Source organism: Lampetra planeri, chromosome 36, assembly GCF_965212315.1.
Source record: "Lampetra planeri chromosome 36, kcLamPlan1.2.h2, whole genome shotgun sequence".
Classification (NCBI taxonomy): domain Eukaryota; kingdom Metazoa; phylum Chordata; class Hyperoartia; order Petromyzontiformes; family Petromyzontidae; genus Lampetra; species Lampetra planeri.
In genome coordinates, this window is record NC_136142.1 from 1,114,222 (window position 1) to 1,138,571 (window position 24,350).

The 24,350-nt window shown below is 53.0% G+C and overlaps 2 protein-coding genes across 2 annotated transcripts in view; one reads left to right on the forward strand and one right to left on the reverse strand.

The window, feature by feature from the left end:
- Nucleotides 1-9,567, reverse strand: part of ESPN (espin) — a 61,190-nt gene extending 51,623 nt beyond the window's left edge. The window contains 2 exon segments of the mRNA XM_078611264.1: nucleotides 144-352; nucleotides 8,649-9,567. Coding sequence (XP_078467390.1) covers nucleotides 144-352; nucleotides 8,649-9,026 — 587 coding nt within the window. The 5' untranslated portion in view covers nucleotides 9,027-9,567.
- Nucleotides 9,568-13,909: 4,342 nt separating this feature from the next.
- LOC144730682 (transcription factor HES-4-like) lies at nucleotides 13,910-23,384 on the forward strand. The gene is made up of 4 exons (XM_078611361.1): nucleotides 13,910-17,789; nucleotides 18,230-18,325; nucleotides 19,098-19,188; nucleotides 22,345-23,384. The coding sequence occupies exons 1-4, from the start codon at nucleotides 17,679-17,681 to the stop codon at nucleotides 22,857-22,859; spliced, it is 813 nt and encodes a 270-aa protein (XP_078467487.1). The 5' UTR covers nucleotides 13,910-17,678; the 3' UTR covers nucleotides 22,860-23,384.
- Nucleotides 23,385-24,350: the final 966 nt, after the last annotated feature.

Consider the following 24,350-nt stretch of genomic DNA (forward strand, 5'->3'; position numbering starts at 1 on the left):
TGTTTCCCGACCGTCGTCGTAACGCGATTGTGCTCTCTCCGTGCATTGTGCGGAGGATGACACCTTGGGCGGGGGGGGGGGGGGGAGCCGAGTGGTTGGTGGTGGGTAATGTGCGGCGGGTGGGCGGTGGGGTGGCCACTCACTGCGGGGCTTTCGCGAGCAGCAGCTGGAGCGTGGGCAGGTCCCCGCGCGCCGCCGCGTAGTGCACGGCCAGCGCGCCGCTCGCCGTGACGCCTAGCGGGTCGCTGGCGCCGCCGCCGGCGCTGCCCTGCAGCAGCAGCCACTGCACCACGGAGCGCCGTCCGAAACGGGCGGCCAGGTGCAGCACGGTGGCGCCCGACGCGTCCTTGTCCTGACGTGGACGAGAGACGGGGCGAGAGGCGGTGGCCGATGAATCTCGGTGCAGCGGCATTTAGCAGCGTGGCCGCCGGGTTACGCGACGGGTTCAGAGTTTGTTCGCGAACTTAACCGCGCACGCACTCGCTTATTTCACTTGCCAGCCGGCTCACGCGCTCACTCACTCACCTAACCAGACAACCGCACTCGCTCACGCTCTCACTCTCCATCGCTCGCTCGTTCACGTAAACCAGGGGTGGGGTACATTTTTTCTGCCGAGGGCCATTTGGATATTTAAAACATCATTCGCGGGCCATACAAAATTATCAACAAAAAAATTAGCTTGTTATATTTGGTCAAACATTTAATTAACTCACCTCTAATGTGATGGCTGGAACTGCTTCTCTTTTGGTGAGGCGTGTGATGTTAGCTGCTATTGATGATGTTGCTACTCGCAACTGCTTTTCCAGGTTTGCTCCTAGATTTATTGAATTTCGAGTCCCGCCTGCGGTTGCCTTGGCAGGGCCACACCAAATGATTTCGCGGGCCTCATACGGCCCGCGGGCCGGACGTTCCCCACCCCTGACGTACACGGTTAGCCAGCTTTCCCACATGCTCACTCACCTGCACACCGACTTAATCACTTACTCACCCACTTATCCATTATCCCACTTACCCACATGCTCACTCACACTCACTCGCTTTCCCACTCACTCATTCACATCATAGTGTCGGGGTGAATCTGTTCCGGAATGCAGAAGCAGCCACTGACTGGGGAGGACTGACGGGAGGCTGGTGAGGAGGCAGTGTTTTATGGAGCGATGTTGAGAATAATGACAATGAATTAAGGTTGGAGATGCCAACATGAAGGGGTTCACGATCAATGTGCAGGGCTAAAAGTCGCCTTCGTGCCCAGTGCACGGAGCGACGGGGATTGAGGCCTCCCTCTCTCAAAAGCCACTCAGGTACAGGCGGGAACTATTGCCGTGGGGGTGATGGAGTTGGAAGGATACCCACACTTTAACCTCACCACAAGTGACCAACTACGGGTTAGCAAAGGCCTTGGCGGATGATGCAATGTGTCCATTCATTCATTCACACGTACTCTCGGCTACAGAGCGCCGTTGGCTCCGTAAATCGCTCTCAATCTATTTTCTCGAGTCACCACCACTCGGGACAAAGTCAAGCAGCCGTTTAATGAATAACAAACGGCGATAAAACAGCGTCCACTCCGGGAAACACGTGCACCGCAACGCTCAGCCACCAGACGTTGGATGGAGCCACCTCACACTCCCTCCACCGAGACGTCTGCACGACTTGGGTTCGATCTCAAGTGCAGAACTTTCCCCTTCCCCGCTGGAAACTGTCCGTCGACCCGACCACCGTATTCCATGCCACCCCTGCCACTGCCAACCCTGTCATCCTATCGGTCACGTATCCCCCTCTGCCACCCTCATCCATCCCGCCATTCACCTCTCCCCGCTGCGTAACATGAAAGGTTATAATTTTGTACAATTGGCGTCTGTGCCATCCTTGTAGTGCGGGGGCTATCACGAAGGCGCTCGGCTTCACAGGCAACCTGCAGTAGCTTCCAAGTAGGGGGCGCTGGTGACGTGCGTCAGCCCCATTTGAGCACGGGGCCCCCCGGCACTCGACGGCCGAACTGGTTTTCGATCTGCAACGTCCACTGCGAAAGCAGACGGAGTGTTGTACGGTTGATACGCCCCGCGGGATTTATAGGGATTATAATCGTTGCAGCCCCAGCACTTGGGTACACACACACACACCGCATAGTACATCATCTCCATTCTTAAGGTTACACAATATAGTTACACTAAGACAGGAATACAAATATTTGCATATATTATTGTCCGCCGTGGGGTTAGGTAGGGTCTGCCACCTGAATGTAAACATCAATGGAGCATTGTGGCAGGTTTTTATTGTCTCTCCTTGCATTATTGGGGCATGCACACTCACTTGCACAAAGGCACACTCATCAGTCGAACATACAAAGATCCCCCGTGTAGCCTTTAACAGCCTGTTGGGGCAAGTGCTGTTAGCGAGCACCTGTGAAGGCCGGCACGGCACACGAGACGGTGGGTGGCCGCCTTTGTCTCTCCGGTTCTGATCTTTACACGCCACATCAGGAAGTAATTTAAGGCTGAGTCAACCTATGGGGGAACCAGGAACAGTCGAACTATTCGCTACTGATATTGGTCACGAGCGGGAAAATAACTCGGGTCACCAGGTTCACGGCACAGCGTGCTAACCACTGCGCCACCGCTCCCGCCCCCCCATCAGTTCACACACACACACACACGAGGAACTGCGCATGTGATCCAGCGCGCTCGGGAGGTGGGGGTTGGTGGATCTGTTAGGAGATTTAAGTGAAACGCCCAAAGCCGTTGAGACGCGAGGTGGCCAAGGTGTGGCAGCAGAGCAAGTGGATTCGTGAGTCCATCCGTGCGGACATCCGAGTGCTGTCTCGTAAGAGTGGCTTTTATACCACAAGCCCCTCAACATTGAAATTGACCAAACATCCCAATGCAGGACCCTCCTGAAAAACGAGTCTTGAGATTCGTGGGGGCTTTCCTGCACTAATAAATGACATTCTTGCACCGGGGTGTTCCACTTACAGACACCCCCACTAAAACAATAGGGGCAAACATTCCAAGTCAAAGCCTCCACATGTCTCCCAACAGAATCTCGATGCAGTTCTATGTTTTTATATGTTGCTTTCACAACATTTAAATCAGCTGCTGAGAAAAATGTCAAGGGGGTCATTATCAATCACTGGGGTATCTATTTATAAATGGACCGCTCTTTATTATGAAACAACAATAACGATACAAATGCAATTCGGCGCAGTTGAATAACTCCACACACACATAAAATAAAATAAAACCACCCGCACGTAAGAGAGGTCATCCACTCAACGATCCGCACGGACAGGTCCTCACACCCACTGGCTGCATCGCCACCTCCTGGCCACTGGCAGGAAGTTTTACTTCGTTGCACCCAGGTGGCGACAGCGCCGAGCAGACCTGGACGAGAGTCACACTTTGCCAGAGCGACCGGCTCGCTGTGGGCTGCATCGCACACGCCTGCGTCACACACACCTGCGTCACACACCTGCGTCACACACACCTGCGTCACACACACCTACGTCACACACCTGCGTCACACACACCTGCGTCACACACCGACACTACACACCTGTATTACACACCGACACTTCACACTTGTATCACACACCTGTATTATACACCGACACTTCACACCTGTATTACACACCGACACTTCACACCTGCGTTACACACCAATGACCGAACACGCCCCCTGCGGCGCACGGGCCCCACGCACGTGCGCCCACCACGCCCAGAGAATCAACAACAACAACAACAGCAGCAGAAGCAGCAGCAGCCGAGGCGCTCCGCGACCCTCCGGGCGAGATGGAAGGCTGACGCGGCAGGGCAGCAAGGGGAAGCCGCTCGCGTGAGCGACGCGCTGCCGCGGGGGAGTTTCCTATCCTTGCGAGCGTAACCCTAAGCCGGCAGCTTGTCCCGGGTCTCACCTCACTGGCCGGCGAGCTGACCGGACGTGCATGCGAGCGTGCGAGCGAGCAGGCGTGCGTGTCTGCTCGCGAAGACAAAAGCCCCAGGCCATTACAATGGTGCAAATGAGCGCTTGAGCAGGTGAGCCTGTGGAGGCTGCTCGCGCTGCTGCTGCACGCACGTTTGTGTTAAGTGCTGCTCACAACAGAAACAAACATTCGCCAAAAATAGCACACGCGTAAAGAGAACCACACGTTGCAAACATTGCAATTTGGAGTCATCGCCAGCCGTGGTCTATCCACTGCTGCAGGACCCACCAAAGCGTCGCCACATCCCGCGGTCACGCAATGCGATGCTCATCCCAGGTTCTGCACACCGGCGGATTTCATCAGTCCATCTCCACGGTGGTGGCCCTATCGTGTGCGTTGTTCCCCTTTGGCTGCCTCTCCATTATTAGTTCCGACCAATGGCCATCATCATCACTTCTAGTAACGTGGCCCGCCCAAGTCCACTTACTTCACCTTACAGCCGCATGGTGCCTCTAAATTGTGCGTGTTCTCTGATCCGTGCGTTCCTCCTGCTCTCAGTCTCATTCCACGTGTGTACTGTTTCACGCCTCTTTGCACACCACAGATCTTGCCGCATATTTGTGGTCTACGTGCACGTTGCTGATCCATGTTTAATTGGAAATGTTCTGGCGCAAAAAATATTCAGAGTAAATTAAGACTGCACCTGTAATGGACTTTCTTTTTTAGTATCCATTATATGATGCTCGTTTCACCCGGGAAAGTCTCACTGAGTCTCAGACTCTTTTTCAGCAGGGTCCTGCCAAGTTTTTGGAGTAGGGGGGGGGGTGAGGGCGATGTTGCTACGAGTAATTTGCGGTTAAAGTTTTCAGCGTTGGCGTGTTTGGCCGAAGCGAGTTACATTCTAGCTACAGGAGGAAACCGATGGGAAGCCAAACATCACACCACTTGGCTTTGATGTCCCTCGAAGACGTTGGTGGGGCCATGAACCGCATCAGAATATCAATCAGTTGATGCTGCACCACATCTCTTTCATGAAGGGGTAACTAAAGACGAGCCGCAAGAGAGCGAGTGGTCGTGCAACCCAAATAAAACGTTGACTTCATCGTAAACCAGATATTATCATCTGCGCTCATGCAATTCAGGAAGAGCAAAACCACACGAACTCTCCACTGAAGCCCTCTCGTGGCTTAGCAGACCTCGATATTGGAATTTAACTCCTAAACATATTGCCATTGACGCTTATATTATGTTAGGTACACACTCTGCTGTTTTACAGTTGTATCTTCAATTGGTTGGCGAATTTGTTGCACGCAATTCTTGTTTTCGTTCGTATTTATCCTGAGTCCGGCGTTGCAGAATTCTTCACGAGGTCCTTGCGTCATTTCCCCGTGCTTCATTCCCATCGGGCATTGTTACGGACTTTCTCGACGACAAAGCCGGATTCACAGCGCATCTGAAATGCGTCCGGATCCCAGAATATTACATAACTCCGGGGGCTGGGGCTTGCGCATGGAGGCGATTGATTCAAATGGATTTCGTAGTGGTACGAAGCTAAGGACATTTTCACACAAAGCGCCGGATACTTTAATAAAGACAAACATGTCACGTACCAGACACCCGTGCTGTGTGCACATACGGTGTCATATTCCATGGCTACACGTGTTGACGCTGCTGTAATACAAATATGCGTGCGTGAGCTGGCAGGATACCTGCATGTAAACGCAGAGCCCTATTTCCATTCCACAGCTGGATGAGGACCCCCCCCCGCGGTGCGCATGTCCTGGGGATTATCTGACCACGTTTCCCCGCGCCGGTCAGTGCATGTTGAAGGCGAGAAACACAGACAAGGGAGCATAGACGTACAGTGCAACACTGGACGTTTGCTGCACCGCCCTTTGCTCGCCAGCCCTGTGGCAACCTGTTTGTCCACGGTGGTAACCCCTCAAGCCATTACCCAGGCTCAACCATGCTCACCTTCCGAGACATCATGACATCAGGCGCATTGCGAGCGAGTTGGACACGGGCATGCCTCTATACCCTGTGCAACATAAACACCGCAGACCACAAGATACACACGAGTAGGCAGACTACGTGCGGGCAGCGATTGGGGTCAGGTGACCACACGTGGCACAGGAATGCGTACGACTTCAAATATATGAATGGCAACAACATAAACAATGGGTGGTCTTATACATGATCATCATCATCGTGTGTACCGCATATACGTGTGACACCCATAAACGTGTAACACACGGACCCATGTGTGTGCACACCTGTTTAACTGCACACAGGACCAGGTATACACATTTGTGTGTGTACACTAACCCACGTGCAATCGGGTGTACATGCTGCCATAACGACACGGAATCAGGGTTTGCGCAGTGCCAAGAGTACGTTCGTTAGGACAGTGGTTCTTCTTCTTAACCTGGGGTGCATCACGCAGCCCCTGGGGGCGCGAGACAGGGCCAGACTTTGTTAGAAGGCAAATAATCGAAACACAAATTAAGCACGGGCACGGAAGTACGACTACTTTTCGATTTAAAGCTTTCGTGACTGCAGGGATTCATCTTCTTGGTTCTTTCGGTAAAGTCACGTAGAAGGGAAGTAATAAAATAATACAAATAAAACATAATAAAACAATTCTCACGACGTTTCGGCTACAACGCAAGCAGCCGTCTTCAGGTGAAGAATGAGACACTACCAAGCTAGGAGCTTATATATAAACTGGGTTGGAGGTGGAAGAGCGCCTTAACAGAAGGAATGTGCATATGAAGAGGAATTTAGCATATTCATGGACAATGCGTAGGAGGTGGGAGGGGGGGTTTCAAAGTCATTATGCCTATGCATTATGCAGGATCAACAGCACCAAGGGGGGGTGCAGAAGTAATAAAATAATAATATTTTTATTATTTTATTACTTCCCTTCTACGTGACTTTACCGAAAGAACCAAGAAGATACGACTACTTTGTTTCATCAAGCCGATGCGTTTATTAATTTTCTAAATGTGTTAACGGTTGAGACCCCAAGGGGGTGCTAGGCTGCAGTAAAGGTTAAGAATCACTGGGTTCGGTGCACACACCCCACCTTGATTATCAGCTGTACACATCTCCATGTGTGCTGCAGGTGTGCACAGCCAGGTGTGCCCAGGTGTACACACGCGCAGGTAAGTAAATATACCACTTTAAATACCCACAAGGGTGCATGGCCCACCAGGTAAACCCACAGCCGCCTGGAAGACCTCAGGGTTACACACACAGCACCTTGTGCATCCACAATGAGTTATCCACCTGTACACACCCACGTGACACGCCCCGCCACACGTGTACACACCCACGTGACACACAAGTCACGTGTGTACACACCCACGTGACACGCCCCGCCACACGTGTACACACCCACGTGACACCCCAGCCAAGTGTGTACACACCCACGTGACACGCCCCGCCACACGTGTACACACCCACGTGACACACAAGTCACGTGTGTACACACCCACGTGACACCCTAGCCAAGTGTGTACACACCCATGTGACACCCCAGTCACGTGTACACACCCACGTGACACCCCAGTCGCACGTGTACACACCCACGTGACACCCCAGTCACGTGTACACACCCACGTGACACCCCAGTCACGTGTACACACCCACGTGACACCCCAGTCACGTGTACACACCCACGTGACACCCCCAGCCACACTGTACACACCCACGTGACACCCCAGTCACGCGTACACACCCACGTGACACCCCCAGCCACACTGTACACACCCACGTGACACCCCCAGCCACTCGTGTACACACCCACGTGACAACCCTGCCACACGTGTACACACCCACGTGACAACCCTGCCACACGTGTACACACCCACGTGACAACCCTGCCACACGTGTACACACCAAAGGTACACCACGTGTGTACCGAAGCTCTCCTCCGAACGGTACCCACCACCTTGGGTGTAGCCATGGCTACCGTGACCCGTACGTGACCCACCCACGTGTCTCCCAGTCACGTGTATCCACACGGGCAGCTGTGTCCACCGGGCCACGTGTGGGTGGGTGTGTATGCAGAACTTTTTTCGCACCGTACCTAGCCAACCGTGCTAATCGGAGGTGCCACAACGCACAGCACGTGTACTCCTTCCTGTGCGTAGCCAGCCGCTGCAGCCAGGTCACGTTTACACACACTGACCAGCCACGTGTACAAAGACCCCCAGTACTCTATAGACTTGTTGTGCTGTTAGCGAGCACCTATTGGGTGGTCAGCACGGAGCCAAAACGCCGTGCGTCTCCAAACCCCAGTGGCGAAGTTTACACATCGCACCAGGTACTCATTTGAGGCCGAGTCGACCTAGGGGAGGCCCAGAACCGGTTCAGGCAATCGTCACCGGCCGTGAGCGGGAATCGAACTCGGCAGGGCCAGGTTCGTAGCGCGCTAACCGCTACACTACCACCACCACCACCACGGGGACCCTACCACGGGGACCCATGTCTGTCCACATGAGCACACGCCACCAGCACGGCTCGGTGCCGAGGTGAGTCACAGCACGCGCGTTCACCTCTAAGACGTCAGGTGTACACAGCGCCCACGTGCACCCCACCGGTCGCACCAACCCCACGTGTACCCTTCCCATGCACACCGCAACACCCACCCACCCACACACCACCGCGACACGTGCCACCCAAAGCGGCAGGCCACCCTCCCCGCGCCGCGCCCTGACCCTCTCACCTCTGGCCGGCACCCGCCGTTCGTGAGCAGCCACTGCAGGCAGGCCAAGTGGCCCGTGGCCGCGGCGTCGTGTGCCGGCGTGGCCCCGTTGAGGGCCCTGGCGTGCCCGGGCAGGCCGCCCTCCTCCACCACGTAGCGCAGGGCCCCCAGGCGGCCGGCGCGGGCCGCGTAGTGCGCCGGCGTCGCCCCGTGGTGGCTGTCGGTCCACGCATCGCGGTCTTCCTCCTCGTCGGGCCCCTCCTGCCCTTCCACGGCGTCTTGCCGCTGCCGTGCAGCCCCCCCCGGGGGGGGCAGCAGCAGCAGCAGAGTCTGCAGCGCGGCGAGGTCTCCGCTCTTGGCCGCCTCCATCAGCTTGTCCGTCGTGGACGACGCGTCCATTGTCAAGCCGATGCTGGCAATGTTGTCGCTGGTGGTGATGTCGATAGCAGAATCCTGTGTCGCATATCTTCCCCTTGTTATTGTTCACCTCGTGAAATGTCTAATGCGCTCGATTAACTAATTGGCAATTCGCGAATGTTCGTTCAATGTTGTGCAGAATTCACAAATTTAAAAAAAACGTGCCCTACTTTGAAAGTGTTACGTTTGTGGATTCATCCTTCCAAATGTTTAATTTTATTTTAAAACAGCGCTTACTTCTTTCCTCGTTAGACCTCGTCCCCACACGTACCGTTATGCTACACAATGGTAAACACTCGAGCAACGTAACAACGCACGAGCGTTTCTCACGGCAGCTGCTCCTGCTACTGCTGCTGCCTGCTTGTTGTTGTTGTCGTCGTGCCACCGAGCGCCACTAAGAGGGGGCCCCCTTCAGCGTGTGGCCACGGCTGTCTCCATGGAACCTGAGCCGCGCTGGCGAGGCGAGGCCCGGCCCACAGCGGCCGCCGTCACCGCCACGTGGGCGGGACCTCGCCTCGATAGACGTGGTGTGTGTGCTTGTTACTAAATAGGAAAGTGATCAAAGCAACTGGAATCGTAGGTGTGGGTTTGCTCTCCCACTCACCGGATGTGCTGCACTAGTAACGAGTTGGCACGCTTTGTTTTACGTGACAAAGTTTACTAAGTGGGAACCTCATTTGCCAGTAAAAATATGATAATTGGTTTTTTTTTTACCCTTCTATCTGGCAACAAAACTGACACCTTTTTACAATGAGTCATGTTTCTATAGACTGCAATACCTGCAGTCATAATACGAACAAAAGACATAACTCTGATAATGTGCACTGTCCTTGACGTTGATTGGTCCACACCCGAGACAGCTTTCCTTAGAGCCTAGTCTCACATGGGTTGGACCAGATGACGCCAAAAGGCGCACAACTCAAGGACAATGCACCATCAGAGTATGAGAGCTCGGGGCTAGCATCTACACTATGGGAACCTCATTTGCCAGTAAAAATATGATAATTGTTTTTTTTTACCCTTCTATCTGGCAGCAAAACTGACACCTTTTTACAAGGAGTCATGTTTGTATAGACCGCAATACCTGCAGTCATAATACAAACAAAAGACATAACTGATAATGTGCACTGTACTTGACGTTGATTGGTCCACACCCGAGACAGCTTTCCTTAGAGCCTAGTCTCACATGGGTTGGACCAGATGACGTCAAAAGGCGCACAACAAACATGACTCCTTGTAAAAAGGTGTCAGTTTTGTTGCCAGATAGAAGGGTAAAAAAAAACAATTATCAGTTTACTAAGTGGCGGGTTTAACGACACATTTTTACGCGATCAAACCCCCAAAAAACCCAAATAATTATAAATTACTGCTGCTCGTTAAAGGCTATTTCAGTTCATTTTCAGTTAATTTATTAGGTGTAGCGCTGTGAGCCATGCGGCTCTTGAATCGGATGCAACCGCAACAAAAAAAAACATGAACAAGAAACATCTTCAAGTGACAACGCGCAACAGAAAAATCCAGGAAAAAACAGCAAAGTCTCCAAATTAGCACGGTGGGCTACGTACGGTGCGAAATAAGTTCTACAGATATACGTTAGGCCCAGTGAGCGATTCACTATTTTTCAGTCACGACCTGGCTATCACAACTTATAGCCCAAAGAAGTGGCTTACCATGTGAACATTTATAGCCTTACAAATACTCTGAACGTGTGGTGACGTTGATTCTAAATGTGTAAGGAAAAACCGGAGGACCCGGAGAAAAATCCACGCGACCACGGGGAGAGAGACGCAGACTCCAAATATACAGGGTGCTTCGCATTTTTTTAACACTTATATGGGACTATCGTTTATACTGGAAAAATAATGGGAAATAGACTGTAACATGATAAGAAATGTATGTTAATACAGTAGCTTCAAAAAGTCAGTCTCCACTTGTTCGCCATCATTGTCAACACGTGCCTGGAATCTTCTCCAGGTGGTCTCCAGAGCCCGCAGGCAGCATATTTATTGTGGTGTTGTTGCAAATTCTCAGAAGTGTTGACATTTTTTTGAAGTACCCTGTACAGCAGGCGTCAGGGTCGGGATCGAACCCACGACCTCCTGTATACCAGGCGAGGTAGTTAATATCTCCTAGCCACCGTGATAATGAGAGAGAGACACCCAAACTCCAAATATACATCAGGCGTCAGGGTCCTGATCGAACCCACGCCCTCCTGTATACCAGGCGAGGTAGTTAACATCTCCTAGCCACAGCGGCACTCCAAAGGCGAATGCTGATTTGAACGCAGCAAGTCCAGAACGTGCCGGTTAGACTCGCTCTCTGAGAAGATGCGTGTCATGTCTCTGATTCGATGGTCTTTCCCCAAGCACCGTCAATCAAAATACATACCATGATGATAACCTTGTAAATAAGCTTAATGTGATTACAATTAGTTTTAAAAAAAATAAAAAATAAATAAATGCAGCCACATATTTCACATGTTAATAATGTAGAACTTGTACGTGGCACCAGTTGCGATGACATGTACTCTACTACCGCTTGCAAATTGCGTAAACACATTGCGTTACGTTTCTCAATATCAGCAATGATCACTCCACTGCTGGATGAAGTCCAGCCCAAGCCACTACTATTTACGATAAATATAAAACTCCAACACATTCGCCAATAACACTGTTGCCTTAAAAGGAAACATATAAATATATATATTATAGGCGACGTTTCGGGGCAATATCTATTGACACAAATATGCTATGAAGAAGTGTTATGAAGAAGGGCCAATGGCCGAAACGTCGTCTACCATATTATTTTCTTCTAAGGCCACAGTCGTGGTGATGAATGTGTGTTGAGTCTTTGCTGTTGTTGTGAACGGCCCAACAGCGATGCTCACGGGAAAGTGTTGCTCTCTGGTGGGCGAGTGCACATCTGTGACATCAGAAGATATCTTACCGGACGCACGTGGGCAAAGAGCTTCATAGCTCATCGGATTTCCCCAAGATAAGTAAAGATTCTGGTTCTGAGTGCGCGCATGGAACCGCTCACAAGAGTGCATCGGAAGTGGCACGGTAAAACCCCGGCCACGAACGAAAATAAGAGGAGAACATTTTACAACAATGTTTTTATTTAATGTGTACATCTGTTTATCGTTACACGACGAATTTGTGGCAAATCTTACAAAAATTACGAGTGCTAAAAAACAAAGGTACATTTCTATGACAGGCGCCAGTCCATTTACGGGACGCGGGAAGATCATCACATTAAGTTGGGTTGTGCAGTTATTTTGGATTCCAGCTGTGAGAGTTAAAAAACACGAGTTTGTCGTCCGATGAACATGAACCCTCAGTTTAACACGCAGTAGGCTTTCGCGACCAATATCATCTATAATACAAGTTTTTTTCTGGGTTACATCGCGTAAATGTTGTGTTATATCGCGTAAATCTACGCGATCTAAAAAAAACTGTATTATGAACATGAACCCGAATGAGTAAGTTGGGTGTGGACGTGCTGCCCTCTAGTGCGAAGCAATCCTCAGTACGGCTGTAGTAACTGTAATACAGTACTGTTATCTCGTGACTGAGTGCGTTCATATGTTTAACGGGTTAGTTACTCTAATGGCTCGGCGAGATTTTGTTTTATGGATTAGTCATCTCAATAGCACCATCCGGACAGAAATTCTGGAGAGAGAGAAAAAAATAATTTTGGCGCGATTTGCAGTGTGCAAATCTATCTCTGCACGATTGAGTCCATTTCAACAACCTGCATTGACCAGCGTGGTGAAGTATGGTCAAACATTTCTCATGAATGACACGGCATGGGAAGGGCCTTCGTCCAGCAGTGGATTGATGAAGGGTTTAACATTATAATTAATTTCCATGCACGCGTTCGTTTTTTATGTTCTTTGCAGAACATTTGATTGCATCTCTCAATGTCGCTTCAGTCTCATGCTTTCTCACATTTTGCTATTGCGTGAGGCCGCACTTGTGAGGAATACAAATGTTTCCAATCGTGTTACCTTGCCGTGCCTTGATGCGGTTGTAATATTATAATGTCCGTGGTTGCGCTGTGATGTGCAAGTGGTTGAAATCAGTGGCAAGTGCCCCCCCCTCCGCCACCTTCATCAACCCGCACTGACCAGCGTGGTGAAGTATGGTCAAAATGTCATTACCGACACATTGTGGGTAGGCCTTCATCTCGCAGCAGAGCTATCGTAGAAGATTCTATTCTATTCTCGTTCATGATGATGATGACTGCAGTGTGTTCCAGGAGCTGAATGTCAACTTCGAGGTCTGCTGTTGGCCACGACGAGAGAGAGGGCTTCAGCAGAGAGGGTTCGTGTCGTGTTGCAATTCGTTCTCCGTGGAAGGAGCGCAGACGAGAGTGGTTGTCTGCATGGTCCCCAGTTTCTGCTGTATTCATGCAATCGTCATCATGGCTCGTGACAACTGCATAGAGATATATCAGCTGACATGGGCACCTTTCCAAAGTGCACCCGAAAACCATAAAAGACACGATCACACTCAAGCCGCCTCGATCTGCGTGATTTTGTTTAACAAAGTACATCCCAAAAGCATCTCGCACGGCCCAGCGCTCGCAGGTGATCCATCACGCAAATGTCGACTGCTCCCCCTCCCTCGCTCCCCGCCCACCACCTCCACTCTGCACACGTTCAGAGTGCCGGAGCGGGGTGTGGGGAAGCTTCCCGTGGGTCGATTGGGGCTGTGACTGCGTGACTTGGGTGGGGGTGGGAGGAGGAGGAGTTGAGTCGGGAGCGGCCCCAGACACCGCACGTGTCACGGCGTGGCGGGGTGGCCCCGAGGGGGGCAGCGAGGGGAGGGTGGTGGTGGTGGTTGGGGGCGGTGCGGATGATGGTTGACACCACCTGCTGTTCCATTGGGTACTCCAGGGAGCAGGACAACGGGCGAGGGAGTTGACCCAGCGTGAGGCCTTCGAGGTTAATCGATGGCTACGCTTTGACTCCTCGGTGTGGTGTCTGGAGCCCATCAACCCCCGCTGTTCTGCAGCTCCTCCCATCATCAGCAACCCTTCCCCCACGCTTGAGTTGTCTCAACTCAACCGCAGCTTTGGTCGTTTTTGTGTCGCCGAGACTTCGAACGGAAATGCCTACAACTCTCAAATTAGTTTTACAAACTCGAACGGGGGAAGAGGAGTGGTGTGCATCTCTGTCGGCGGCTCTGAGCCGCAGTGTTGGAAATTCCGCATTCCTATGGCGGGGCGCCAGCTACGCAAAGTGGGTGCTAATGTTGTCACCCGACGAGAGATAAAGGGTTTAATGCTGTCTCACAAGTGAGACAATTAAAGGGGAACCATAAAAGTGAGACAGAAATAAAAACGAGGCATAAAAAAAGGACCGGTCTTCAATCGAATCACAACCCCAAGCGGTAACAGTTCTTACCTTGTCCCACCCACCTCCGAATAGCGCGGTCGGCTACGTACGGTGCGAAAGAAGTTCAACACAGCACGTACAATTCGTCGGGTTCCTGGGGAAGCGGATGGGGAGGTCGGCACAGGCCTCGTTTTCACGATGACCTCTGAAAGGTGCACGGACTGCAATGTCCTCTTCGTCGTCTTCGTCGTCTTCGTGCGAGTAAAGCGAGGGAGCCGACAGCCGCGACTCGATGCCACCCCCAGAAAGTGTTCAGTCTGCGTTTGAGCCAGACCGATGGTTTTATTGCGTGTGAAGTATCCACTTTGCTGTATGTTCGTGAATTACTGTATCTCACTTTCAAAGCCATATTCACATCGCGCTCGTATCACACACCGCCTGTGATTTTGGGTTGTCAGTATTTTTGTAAGCATTAAATATTGTATATATATATATTTATTATTAGGTCAATAGTTGACGAGTAACATGCTCCGGAAGAGCTTTGGGGCATTATTCTCAATCACGGCTCAGCTGCTTTCAAAGTCGCACGAGTGAGCGGCTCAGCCGTGGCTCGGTTTAGGCCCAGCTCATGGGAAATCGTCAGCACGGCTGCTGGGACCATGGCTCGGAGCCGGCTCGGGTTAAGCACGGCTCGGAGCCGACTCGGGTTAAGCACGGCTCGGAGCCGACTCGGGTTAAGCACGGCTCGCTCGGAGCCGGTTTGCTTGAGCCGGAAGCTCAAGCGAGATTGGACCACCCATCTGTGACTCGAAAACACAGGCATTGAGATAATCATTTACATTTTCAAGGCGCATTTCACACGTAGGTCCCACCACCAATGCGCCACTGTGCATTGGTGGTTGGCTACGTACATAAGTACGAATGCGGGGAATAAGCAGAACCTGCAGGGTAAAACGGCCGCAACTAGGCGGGGGTGAAGGGCAGTTTAGAGAGGTGAGTTTTCCAAGACAGACTTAAATCTAGCAACCGATTCTGATTGTCTTATTAGCAAAGGGCAAATCGTTCCGACGAGGCCCTGCCAGGAACAGAAACTTGACCTCGGAGTCCTGAGAAGAAAGTGATCAGAATATCTCAGAGGGCCTTCGTTGGAGAGTGAACACGGGATCGGTTCCTGTGAATTCTGCGGGGCTAACCCATTGAATAGTACCACAGAGGTCAGCACCAGCAGCATGGTCCTACAGCTCACTCGGCACTTCACTGGTAGCCAGTGCAAAGACAGGAGAGCGGAGAGCGCCTGTGATGTGCTCGCCATTCTACCAGGAGTACATTTTTAGCCGTTTTTGAAATTGTGTTTTTTTTAACGCCGTCCCTTTGGCCTCGAGTCATTGTCTATGTTGTTGCGAGCCACGCGCCGTCGTTATTTAAATGTGGCGCGTGAGTGGGCCGCCCATTGTGTGTGTGCCAGACCCGCCCATTGTGTGCGCCAGACCCGCCCACAGGTCATTTGCTCGTTTAAATGTCCCAGCCTGGGTGTGCGTCCCCCGACAGCGATTAGAATTGTGACCAGGCACCCGCCACCCAGCCACGCACCAGCCCCCCACACCAATTGCCTAGCCCCGTCAAGTCAAAGGTGGGGTGGTTTCCTGCTCAAATGAGCATTGCGTTTCCGCTGATCATCTTCCGTTTACAGCCTTGAGCCAGCGGTGGAAATTCCTCATTGCTATGGCGGGGTCGACGGAACCTTGCAGCGTTGTTGTTCAAGAGGGGGTAATGAAAACACTCAATGTAGTCACACCCGGGTCTTTGTTTTTTCCCCGCTTATAAACCTTGGCATCATCACCTCCACCAACATCTTTATTGGTGTCAAACTCACCACCACCACCATCATCAGTGTGACACAGAATGAGTAAGCACGCGGTCTGCTACTGTCAGTCGCGCATGTCGAACCGGCTACCCGCCGGTGGCCGAATCAGCCGGAATCTCGCCAGGCCACGCAGCGTTGAGCCTGGGTGAAGCCCGGGTGGGTGACCACGGGGCTCGCGATGCTACGTGGTAGGGCAGTCCAGCAACAATCCATTGTTGTGCTGTACTTGCGTGCGTCCCCGTCTGTCTATGCTGCCCGCCTCCACCGACCCGCGCCGAGCAGCGTGGTGAGGTATTCTTTGACGACCGTGCAGACGTGGGGGGCAGGGTGGGGGGAGGGGCACTCTCATCCAGCAGTGGATTTTAGCAAAGAGGGGGTGGAGAGGGCTTTGCTCTTTTACATGGACCCAGCACCAAGCACTGAGATCCCCTTCGTCCACCACCCACCCCACCCACCACGCCCTCCCCCCACCCCCTCTGAGTATCCCTCCACTCCCCCTACCTATCACACCCCCCCTCCGTTATAAACGCCCGCGGCCGCAGGCAGCGAGACTCATAACGGGCGAGGCAGCCCACGTGGAAGAGCGGCGGACACTTTGTCGAGGGGCGATCGCGTTCACAACGTTCGCGATCGTCTCTGTGCGTCGAGGGGCAATTAATACGGAGTACGTTGCGACTACGCGGGGCGGACTGAAGCGCAGAGCAGCTGTTCGCACAGATGTGTGTAGATGTTCGGCTGGTGTAGTGAGAGCAATTTGAAAAGATAAGTCGGATGTTTCGGAAGTCTACTGCTGCGTAGCGACGGGCAGAGGAGCGCGGTTGTCGACAGGAACAGCCAGTCGAGTATCGGCACACAGACAAAGACACAGAGAGACACAGACACACACGGAGACACAGAGAGACAAAGACACACACGGAGACACAGACACACACGGAGACACAGAGAGACACAGACACACACCGAGACACAGAGAGACACAGACACACACGGAGACAGAGAGACACAGACACACACCGAGACACAGACACACACGGAGACACAGAGAGACACAGACACACACCGAGACACAGAGAGACACAGACACATACGGAGAAAGTCAAGCGACACGTCAACAAACACGCAGATACACTCAAAAATATGGACACGCACGCAGACTAAAAAAAGAGAGACGCAGATACCCATACACACAAACACAGAAGCACGCAGACAGACAAACAGAGACAGACACACAAACAGAGACGCACACAGGGACAGACACCACACAGAGACAGACACACAGAGACAGACACACAGTCAGAGTCGCAGGCTGTCATAAGAGAGCGCAGGAGGCGATGCGCACGTGGGCTCTGTGAGAGCCCTCCCCACTCCACCTGACCGACAGAGGGCAGCTGGAGGCAGCTCGGCAGGGACCGCGAGTCGAGCAGGAACCATGGAAGCGGTGACCTCTCAGTGCCGAGGGCAGCGGAGAGCCGTCGTGCTCCCCAGGGTCCGCAGGAAACGCGACAGCGGCGGCCCGAGCCAGCTCAGCGACCTCAGGAAGGTGCGTCCCAGCGGCCCCGTGTTGGTGTGAGTGTGCGGACGAGGAGCGGTGGCGCTGTGGTTTGCGCGACTTGCGCAACGAACCCGGCGGCCCGAGTTTGACGATTGACGCTCACGAACAATAACAGTGGCGGGAATTTGAACCGGTCCTGGGTTTCCCCTAGCCCCTAGGTCGACTTAGCCTTAAATTAGTTCCTGGCGCAGTGCGTAAACATCAGCATTGGGGAGATAAAGGCGGCCGTGGTCGGCGTAGGGCTGGCCACTCACCTCTCTCGTGCGTCGATGATGATGGTGTGTTGATGGCAGTTATTGTAATGACGATGGCGGTGATTGCGATGGTCATAATGGCAGTGGATGTTGGCAGTGATGCCTAAAGAGGGTGGCGAGATGACAATGGTGATGATGACTTGACCATGATGATGATGATGACGACTACTCCAGACCTTGAAGCCCCTCATGGAGAAGAGGAGGAGAGCTCGGATCAATGAGAGCCTCAACCAACTCAAGGGGCTCATCCTGGAGGCTCCTCGGAAGGACGTGAGTCTCGCTAGCGCCTCTCCTCACATCCCCGGCGCACATCGGCACGACACCGCCACCACCACCATCACCGCCACCACCACGGGCCCAGGGCCACACCGGCCCCACGTGGCAATTTATCGGCCAGTTAGTCATCGGTGGACCGAAGTGGACATTAAGTGGACATCTGTGACGTTACAGACCCAGAGGGCAGGTTGGCGAATGCAAGAGTGGTGCAAAGGCGTCTTGCGGCGCAGATGCATCATTCGGGCGCTGTGCAAACCCAAATTACATTGGATTGTGGGCCAAATGACTAAGTAAAATACTTTAAATCTTAAAAAAATAATAAAACGGTACTGCGAGTGCCAAGAGTAGATGTTTGACAGCACTGGGGAAACGAGAGATGGTGGAGAGGGAATGAATCGAGGGGTCGCGCTGTGTATGGAACAAGTCCACACGATCCCTGCGGCCACTGGAGGTGGTGCCACTCACTGCCATGCAGAGGGGCGGGGACTTGAATCGAGATTCTGACTGGCGGCATTTCATAGAATCGCCTGGAAGGGGCAGGGCCGGGACCACTCAGCCCCTGGTGGTTTCCAGAGTCACGCATTGAAACGAGTATTTTCCCAACAACATAACTTAATCATTATTATGTAATTGTTCATATTTGCCTTGAAACGTGTCAATGGCAGCTGAAATATGGTTGAAAAAATGGCATTCGTTGTCTATTTCAATTAATATTGAATCGTAATTTTCCTTGTCATTCTGTATCGCCCTTGTTTGTGAACAACAGAGCACCAGATACTCCAAGCTGGAGAAGGCCGACATCCTGGAGATGACAGTGAAGCACCTGCAGAGCCTCCAGAAGGGAGCTGAAGTTGCAGGTGAACAGATGAACCCCTTCGCTCACCACTCCATCGCTCGTCACAACAACACACTCACCCGCTCACCCACTCACCCACTCACCCACTCACCCACTCACCACACTGCAGGCCACAACGACACACTCACCCACTCACCACACTGCAGGTCACACCAACACACTCACCCACTCACCACACTGCAGGTCACAACAACACACTCACCCACTCACCCACTCACCACACTGCAGGCCACAACGACACACTCACCCACTCACCACTCTGCAGGTCACAACAACACACTCACCCACTCACCACACTGCAGGTCACAACAACACACTCACCCACTCACCACACTGCAGGTCACAACAACACACTCACCCACTCACCACACTGCAGGTCACAACAACACACTCACCCACTCACCACACTGCAGGTCACAACAACACACTCACCCACTCACCACACTGCAGGCCACAACAACACTCTCACCCACTCACCACACTGGAGGTCACAACAACACACTCACCCACTCACCACACTGCAGGTCACAACAACACACTCACCCACTCACCACACTGCAGGTCACACCAACACACTCACCCACTCACCCACTCACCCACTCACCACACTGCAGCTCACAACAACACACTCACCCACTCACCACTCTGCAGGTCACAACAACACACTCACCCACTCACCACACTGCAGGTCACACCAACACACTCACCCACTCACCACACTGCAGGTCACACCAACACACTCACCCACTCACCCACTCACCCACTCACCACACTGCAGGTCACAACAACACACTCACCCACTCACCACACTGCAGGTCACAACAACACACTCACCCACTCACCACACTGCAGGTCACAACAACACACTCACCCACTCACCACTCTGCAGGTCACAACAACACACTCACCCACTCACCACACTGCAGGTCACACCAACACACTCACCCACTCACCACACTGCAGGTCACACCAACACACTCACCCACTCACCACACTGCAGGTCACAACAACACACTCACCCACTCACCACACTGCAGGTCACACCAACACACTCACCCACTCACCACCCTGCAGGTCACAACAACACACTCACCCACTCACCACTCTGCAGGTCACAACAACACACTCACCCACTCACCACACTGCAGGCCACAACAACACACTCACCCACTCACCACTCTGCAGGTCACAACAACACACTCACCCACTCACCACACTGCAGGTCACAACAACACACTCACCCACTCACCACACTGCAGGTCACAACAACACACTCACCCACTCACCACACTGCAGGCCACAACAACACACTCACCCACTCACCACACTGCAGGTCACAACAACACACTCACCCACTCACCACACTGCAGGCCACAACAACACTCTCACCCACTCACCACACTGGAGGTCACAACAACACACTCACCCACTCACCACACTGCAGGTCACAACAACACACCCACTCACCACACTGCAGGTCACAACAACACACTCACCCACTCACCACACTGCAGGCCACAACAACACACTCACCCACTCACCACACTGCAGGTCACAACAACACACTCACTCACCACACTGCAGGTCACAACAACACTCACCCACTCACCACACTGCAGGTCACATCAACACACTCACCCACTCACCACACTGCAGGTCACAACAACACACTCACCCACTCACCACACTGCAGGTCACAACAACACACTCACCCACTCACCACACTGCAGGTCACAACAACACACTCACTCACTCACCACACTGCAGGTCACAACACACTCACCCACTCACCACACTGCAGGTCACAACAACACACTCACCCACTCACCACACTGCAGGTCACAACAACACTCACCCACTCACCACACTGCAGGTCACAACAACACACCCACTCACCACACTGCAGGTCACAACAACACTCTCACCCACTCATCACACTGCAGGTCACATCAACACACCCACTCACCACACTGCAGGTCACAACAACACACTCACCCACTCATCACACTGCAGGTCACAACAACACACTCACCCACTCATCACACTGCAGGTCACATCAACACTCACCCACTCACCACACTGCAGGTCACAACAACACACTCACCCACTCACCACACTGCAGGTCACAACAACACACCCACTCACCACACTGCAGGTCACATCAACACACCCACTCACCACACTGCAGATCACAACAACACTCTCACCCACTCACCACACTGCAGGTCACAACAACACACTCACCCACTCACCACACTGGAGGTCACATCAACACACCCACTCACCACACTGCAGATCACAACAACACTCTCACCCACTCACCACACTGCAGGTCACTACACTTTATTTTCCTGCTTCTTTCACTGCTCCACTTTTAATATCACTCCCATCGCCTCATTTCTCAAGCGCGTACTACAGCCTGGCGCAACGTCAGACACTGCACTCCACTGCTGGCTATTCCACCTCAAGCAGCGCTGTTTGTTGCAGGCCGCGAGCTCAACAACTGTGGATAAATGGTCAGGCACCAACGTGGTGTCAACGTCGTCTTCACCACCATCGCCACCATCGCCACCATCGCTACCATCACACCCACGCCCTTCCCCATCAGTTGTAACTCATTATCAGCCTTACCAATGATCAAATGATGATGATGATGTCAAACGGTGATGATCACAAACTTTCTTGGTAACTACGGCGATCGCGATTATCAATACAAATACAACGTAGTTTTATACGGCATCTCGATGCGGCTACGACTCAAGACGCTGGCAGAGAAACCGTGGGCATTTGTATTTTATAGAGAGAGGCAGTCAGGCAGTGTTGGGATTCTACGTGAGTCCAGGGAAGTATGTCTGAATCTGTGGGTCTCTATGAGTGCACGGGTCTCTGTGGGTCTCTGTGGAAGTTACTTCACCGAGAGAGGGAATTGGAAGTGATTGACAGGCATGGGATAGCGGGCGAAGGCCACCTGTGGACTGTTGGAGTAGCGGGTCTCGGTGGGAGCCTAGAAGTGCTGACCAGCTGGGTGAAGTATGTTCCAATAACCCCCACGGTCCACACGGCACGGGGAGGCCCTCATCCAGCAGTGGAATGAGCCACGCGCTCGTCCCGTGCGTCACCTCGAGCCGCGCGCTCCGCCTCGTTGTGTCCCTGGCAGGCGAGGGGCTCGGCGAGGAGGCCAACTCGGGCCGCTACGGCGCGGGCTTCCACGACTGCGTGGTGCAGGTGGCACGCTTCGTGGCCGCTTCGCCCGGCACGGCCGAACGCGAGCCGCTCACCCGGCTCCTCGGGCATCTCCTGGAGTGCCTCAACCTGCACGGCGCCACCGCCAGGCTCGCGGGCGCCGCCGCCAGCCGCAGCCCCTCCTCCTCCTCGTCCTCCTCCTCGTCCTCCTCCTCTTCGTCGCCGCCGCCATCGCCGCCACCGCGCACGGACGCGGCGACGCCGGAGGAACCGCCACCGTCGCCGCCGCATTCGCCGGACGTCCTCGCGAACAGAGCAGCGCAGGAGGATGCGGCGCCGCCGCCACCGCCGCCGTCTCCGCCGAGGATTTTCCCGAACCGTCGCCACCGCGGCCACCGGCGAGTGGACGAACGCGGCCCGAGCCCGGCCGATCGCTGGGCTCTCGTGCCTCGGAATGAGCGGCGCGACTCCGTCTGGAGGCCCTGGTGAAGGCGGGGCGAGGCCGTCGTCCGTTCTGCCCTCCCTGTGACCCGAGTTTGGCACACGTGGCTATAAAGCCGCGTTTAGAATTGGGAGACCTCTCACGCCAAACGTGGAAACTGCGAATGCTGAATCACACCATTAAAATATCATGCACAGTCAAATGAGCGTTGGTTTAGCAAGTAAATGTTAAAGGTCAAATATTGTCCATTGGAACAATGAAAGCATGTTGAGTTTTGGGTCAACGGCGTCTTCTTGAAGAATGTAAAAGAATGGACTGCGTCGCAGCCCACACGCTCACCTGTAAATCATTTGCATGGAGCCATCGACTTATATTCTTCATTTGTCTTTCTTTTTATAAACGTAACGGGATTTGTATGTTGGGTTTGACTCGTCCAGGCGCGTCGTATTCACATAACTCTGCATGTGCCATTCATACAACTTTGTACTTACTTCTATTTCCCTTTTTCCAAAAATGCAATAATGTAACAGCTACTTTAAAAAGCACAAAATAAATGTTGTTTTTATGTGCAAGGACCACCGTTTGTGGATCGCCCGGAGTTCACCGTGGCCCCTAGAGAGGGCAGCCCTGTGCGAGTTGGCAGTCGTGTTGCTCTGCAAGAGGTGTCCACCACAAATATAGACGAGAGTGATCACAGAGTGAGCAGCAATTGCCAGGTCATCAGTATACATAGTAACATACTTGATCGGTCAGTAAGGAGCCATCCCTAGATCTCACCAGGGCACCAATCAGCCACCCATTGTATCTGTAGCGGATGGAAATGCCACTTATAGAGGAGCCATGAAAAGCTTCTTGAATCTACTGAATGTGGTAAAATATATTTTAAATATTGTAGGGCCAGAAAACATCACTGTTGCACCCCAAGAGATTAACAGAAATTTGCTCCGACTCCAAACCACGCAGCTTTTACCTGGGCTTGCCCACCATAATTAAGGTAAGTAATGATTGCGAGCAATGGAAATCGGGGGCATTGAAAGCACGACATTTTTGCCCAACTTCCTGTCCTCTTGATGGTTCTGCAGGCTTTGGCCACGTCAATAAAGTAGCGGTGTCAATCCTGTTGCAACTCCGAACAAACGCACGGGTGTGACAACACATCCGCTGAGACTCACACACGCTCACCGTCAGCACGGGCAGCAGCAGCAGTGGCGGCGGTGGTGGCATCTCGCGAGCCCGGGCACCCACAGCCCCAGAATTCATCTTCAGCTGCCAGCCGCGGCCGCCCCACCGTCTCCCCTCCCACCCCGCAGCCAGAAACCTCGAGAGCAGAGTTCGAGTCCCGCTGACGGCCACCAACACCGGCAGTGACATTCATCTGAACCCGCCCCCTGGGCCTGCCCTAGTTCGACTCAGCCTTAAAAAAGTACTACAACTGGTGCGGTGTGTAAACATTGCCACTGGGAGAGAGAGAGGCAGCCGGGCGTGGTTGCTGGCCACCCACCGCATCGTGTGCCGTGTCAGCCTTCAGAGGTACACGC

Excerpts from the sequence above, each read along its gene's own strand:
- LOC144730682 (XM_078611361.1), top strand. The coding sequence starts at position 17,679 with ATGGAAGCGGTGACCTCTCAGTGCCGAGGGCAGCGGAGAGCCGTCGTG. Across the intron at positions 17,790-18,229 it reads AGCTCAGCGACCTCAGGAAG|ACCTTGAAGCCCCTCATGGA; the intron begins GTGCGTCCCAGC and ends CGACTACTCCAG. Across the intron at positions 18,326-19,097 it reads TGGAGGCTCCTCGGAAGGAC|AGCACCAGATACTCCAAGCT; the intron begins GTGAGTCTCGCT and ends TGTGAACAACAG.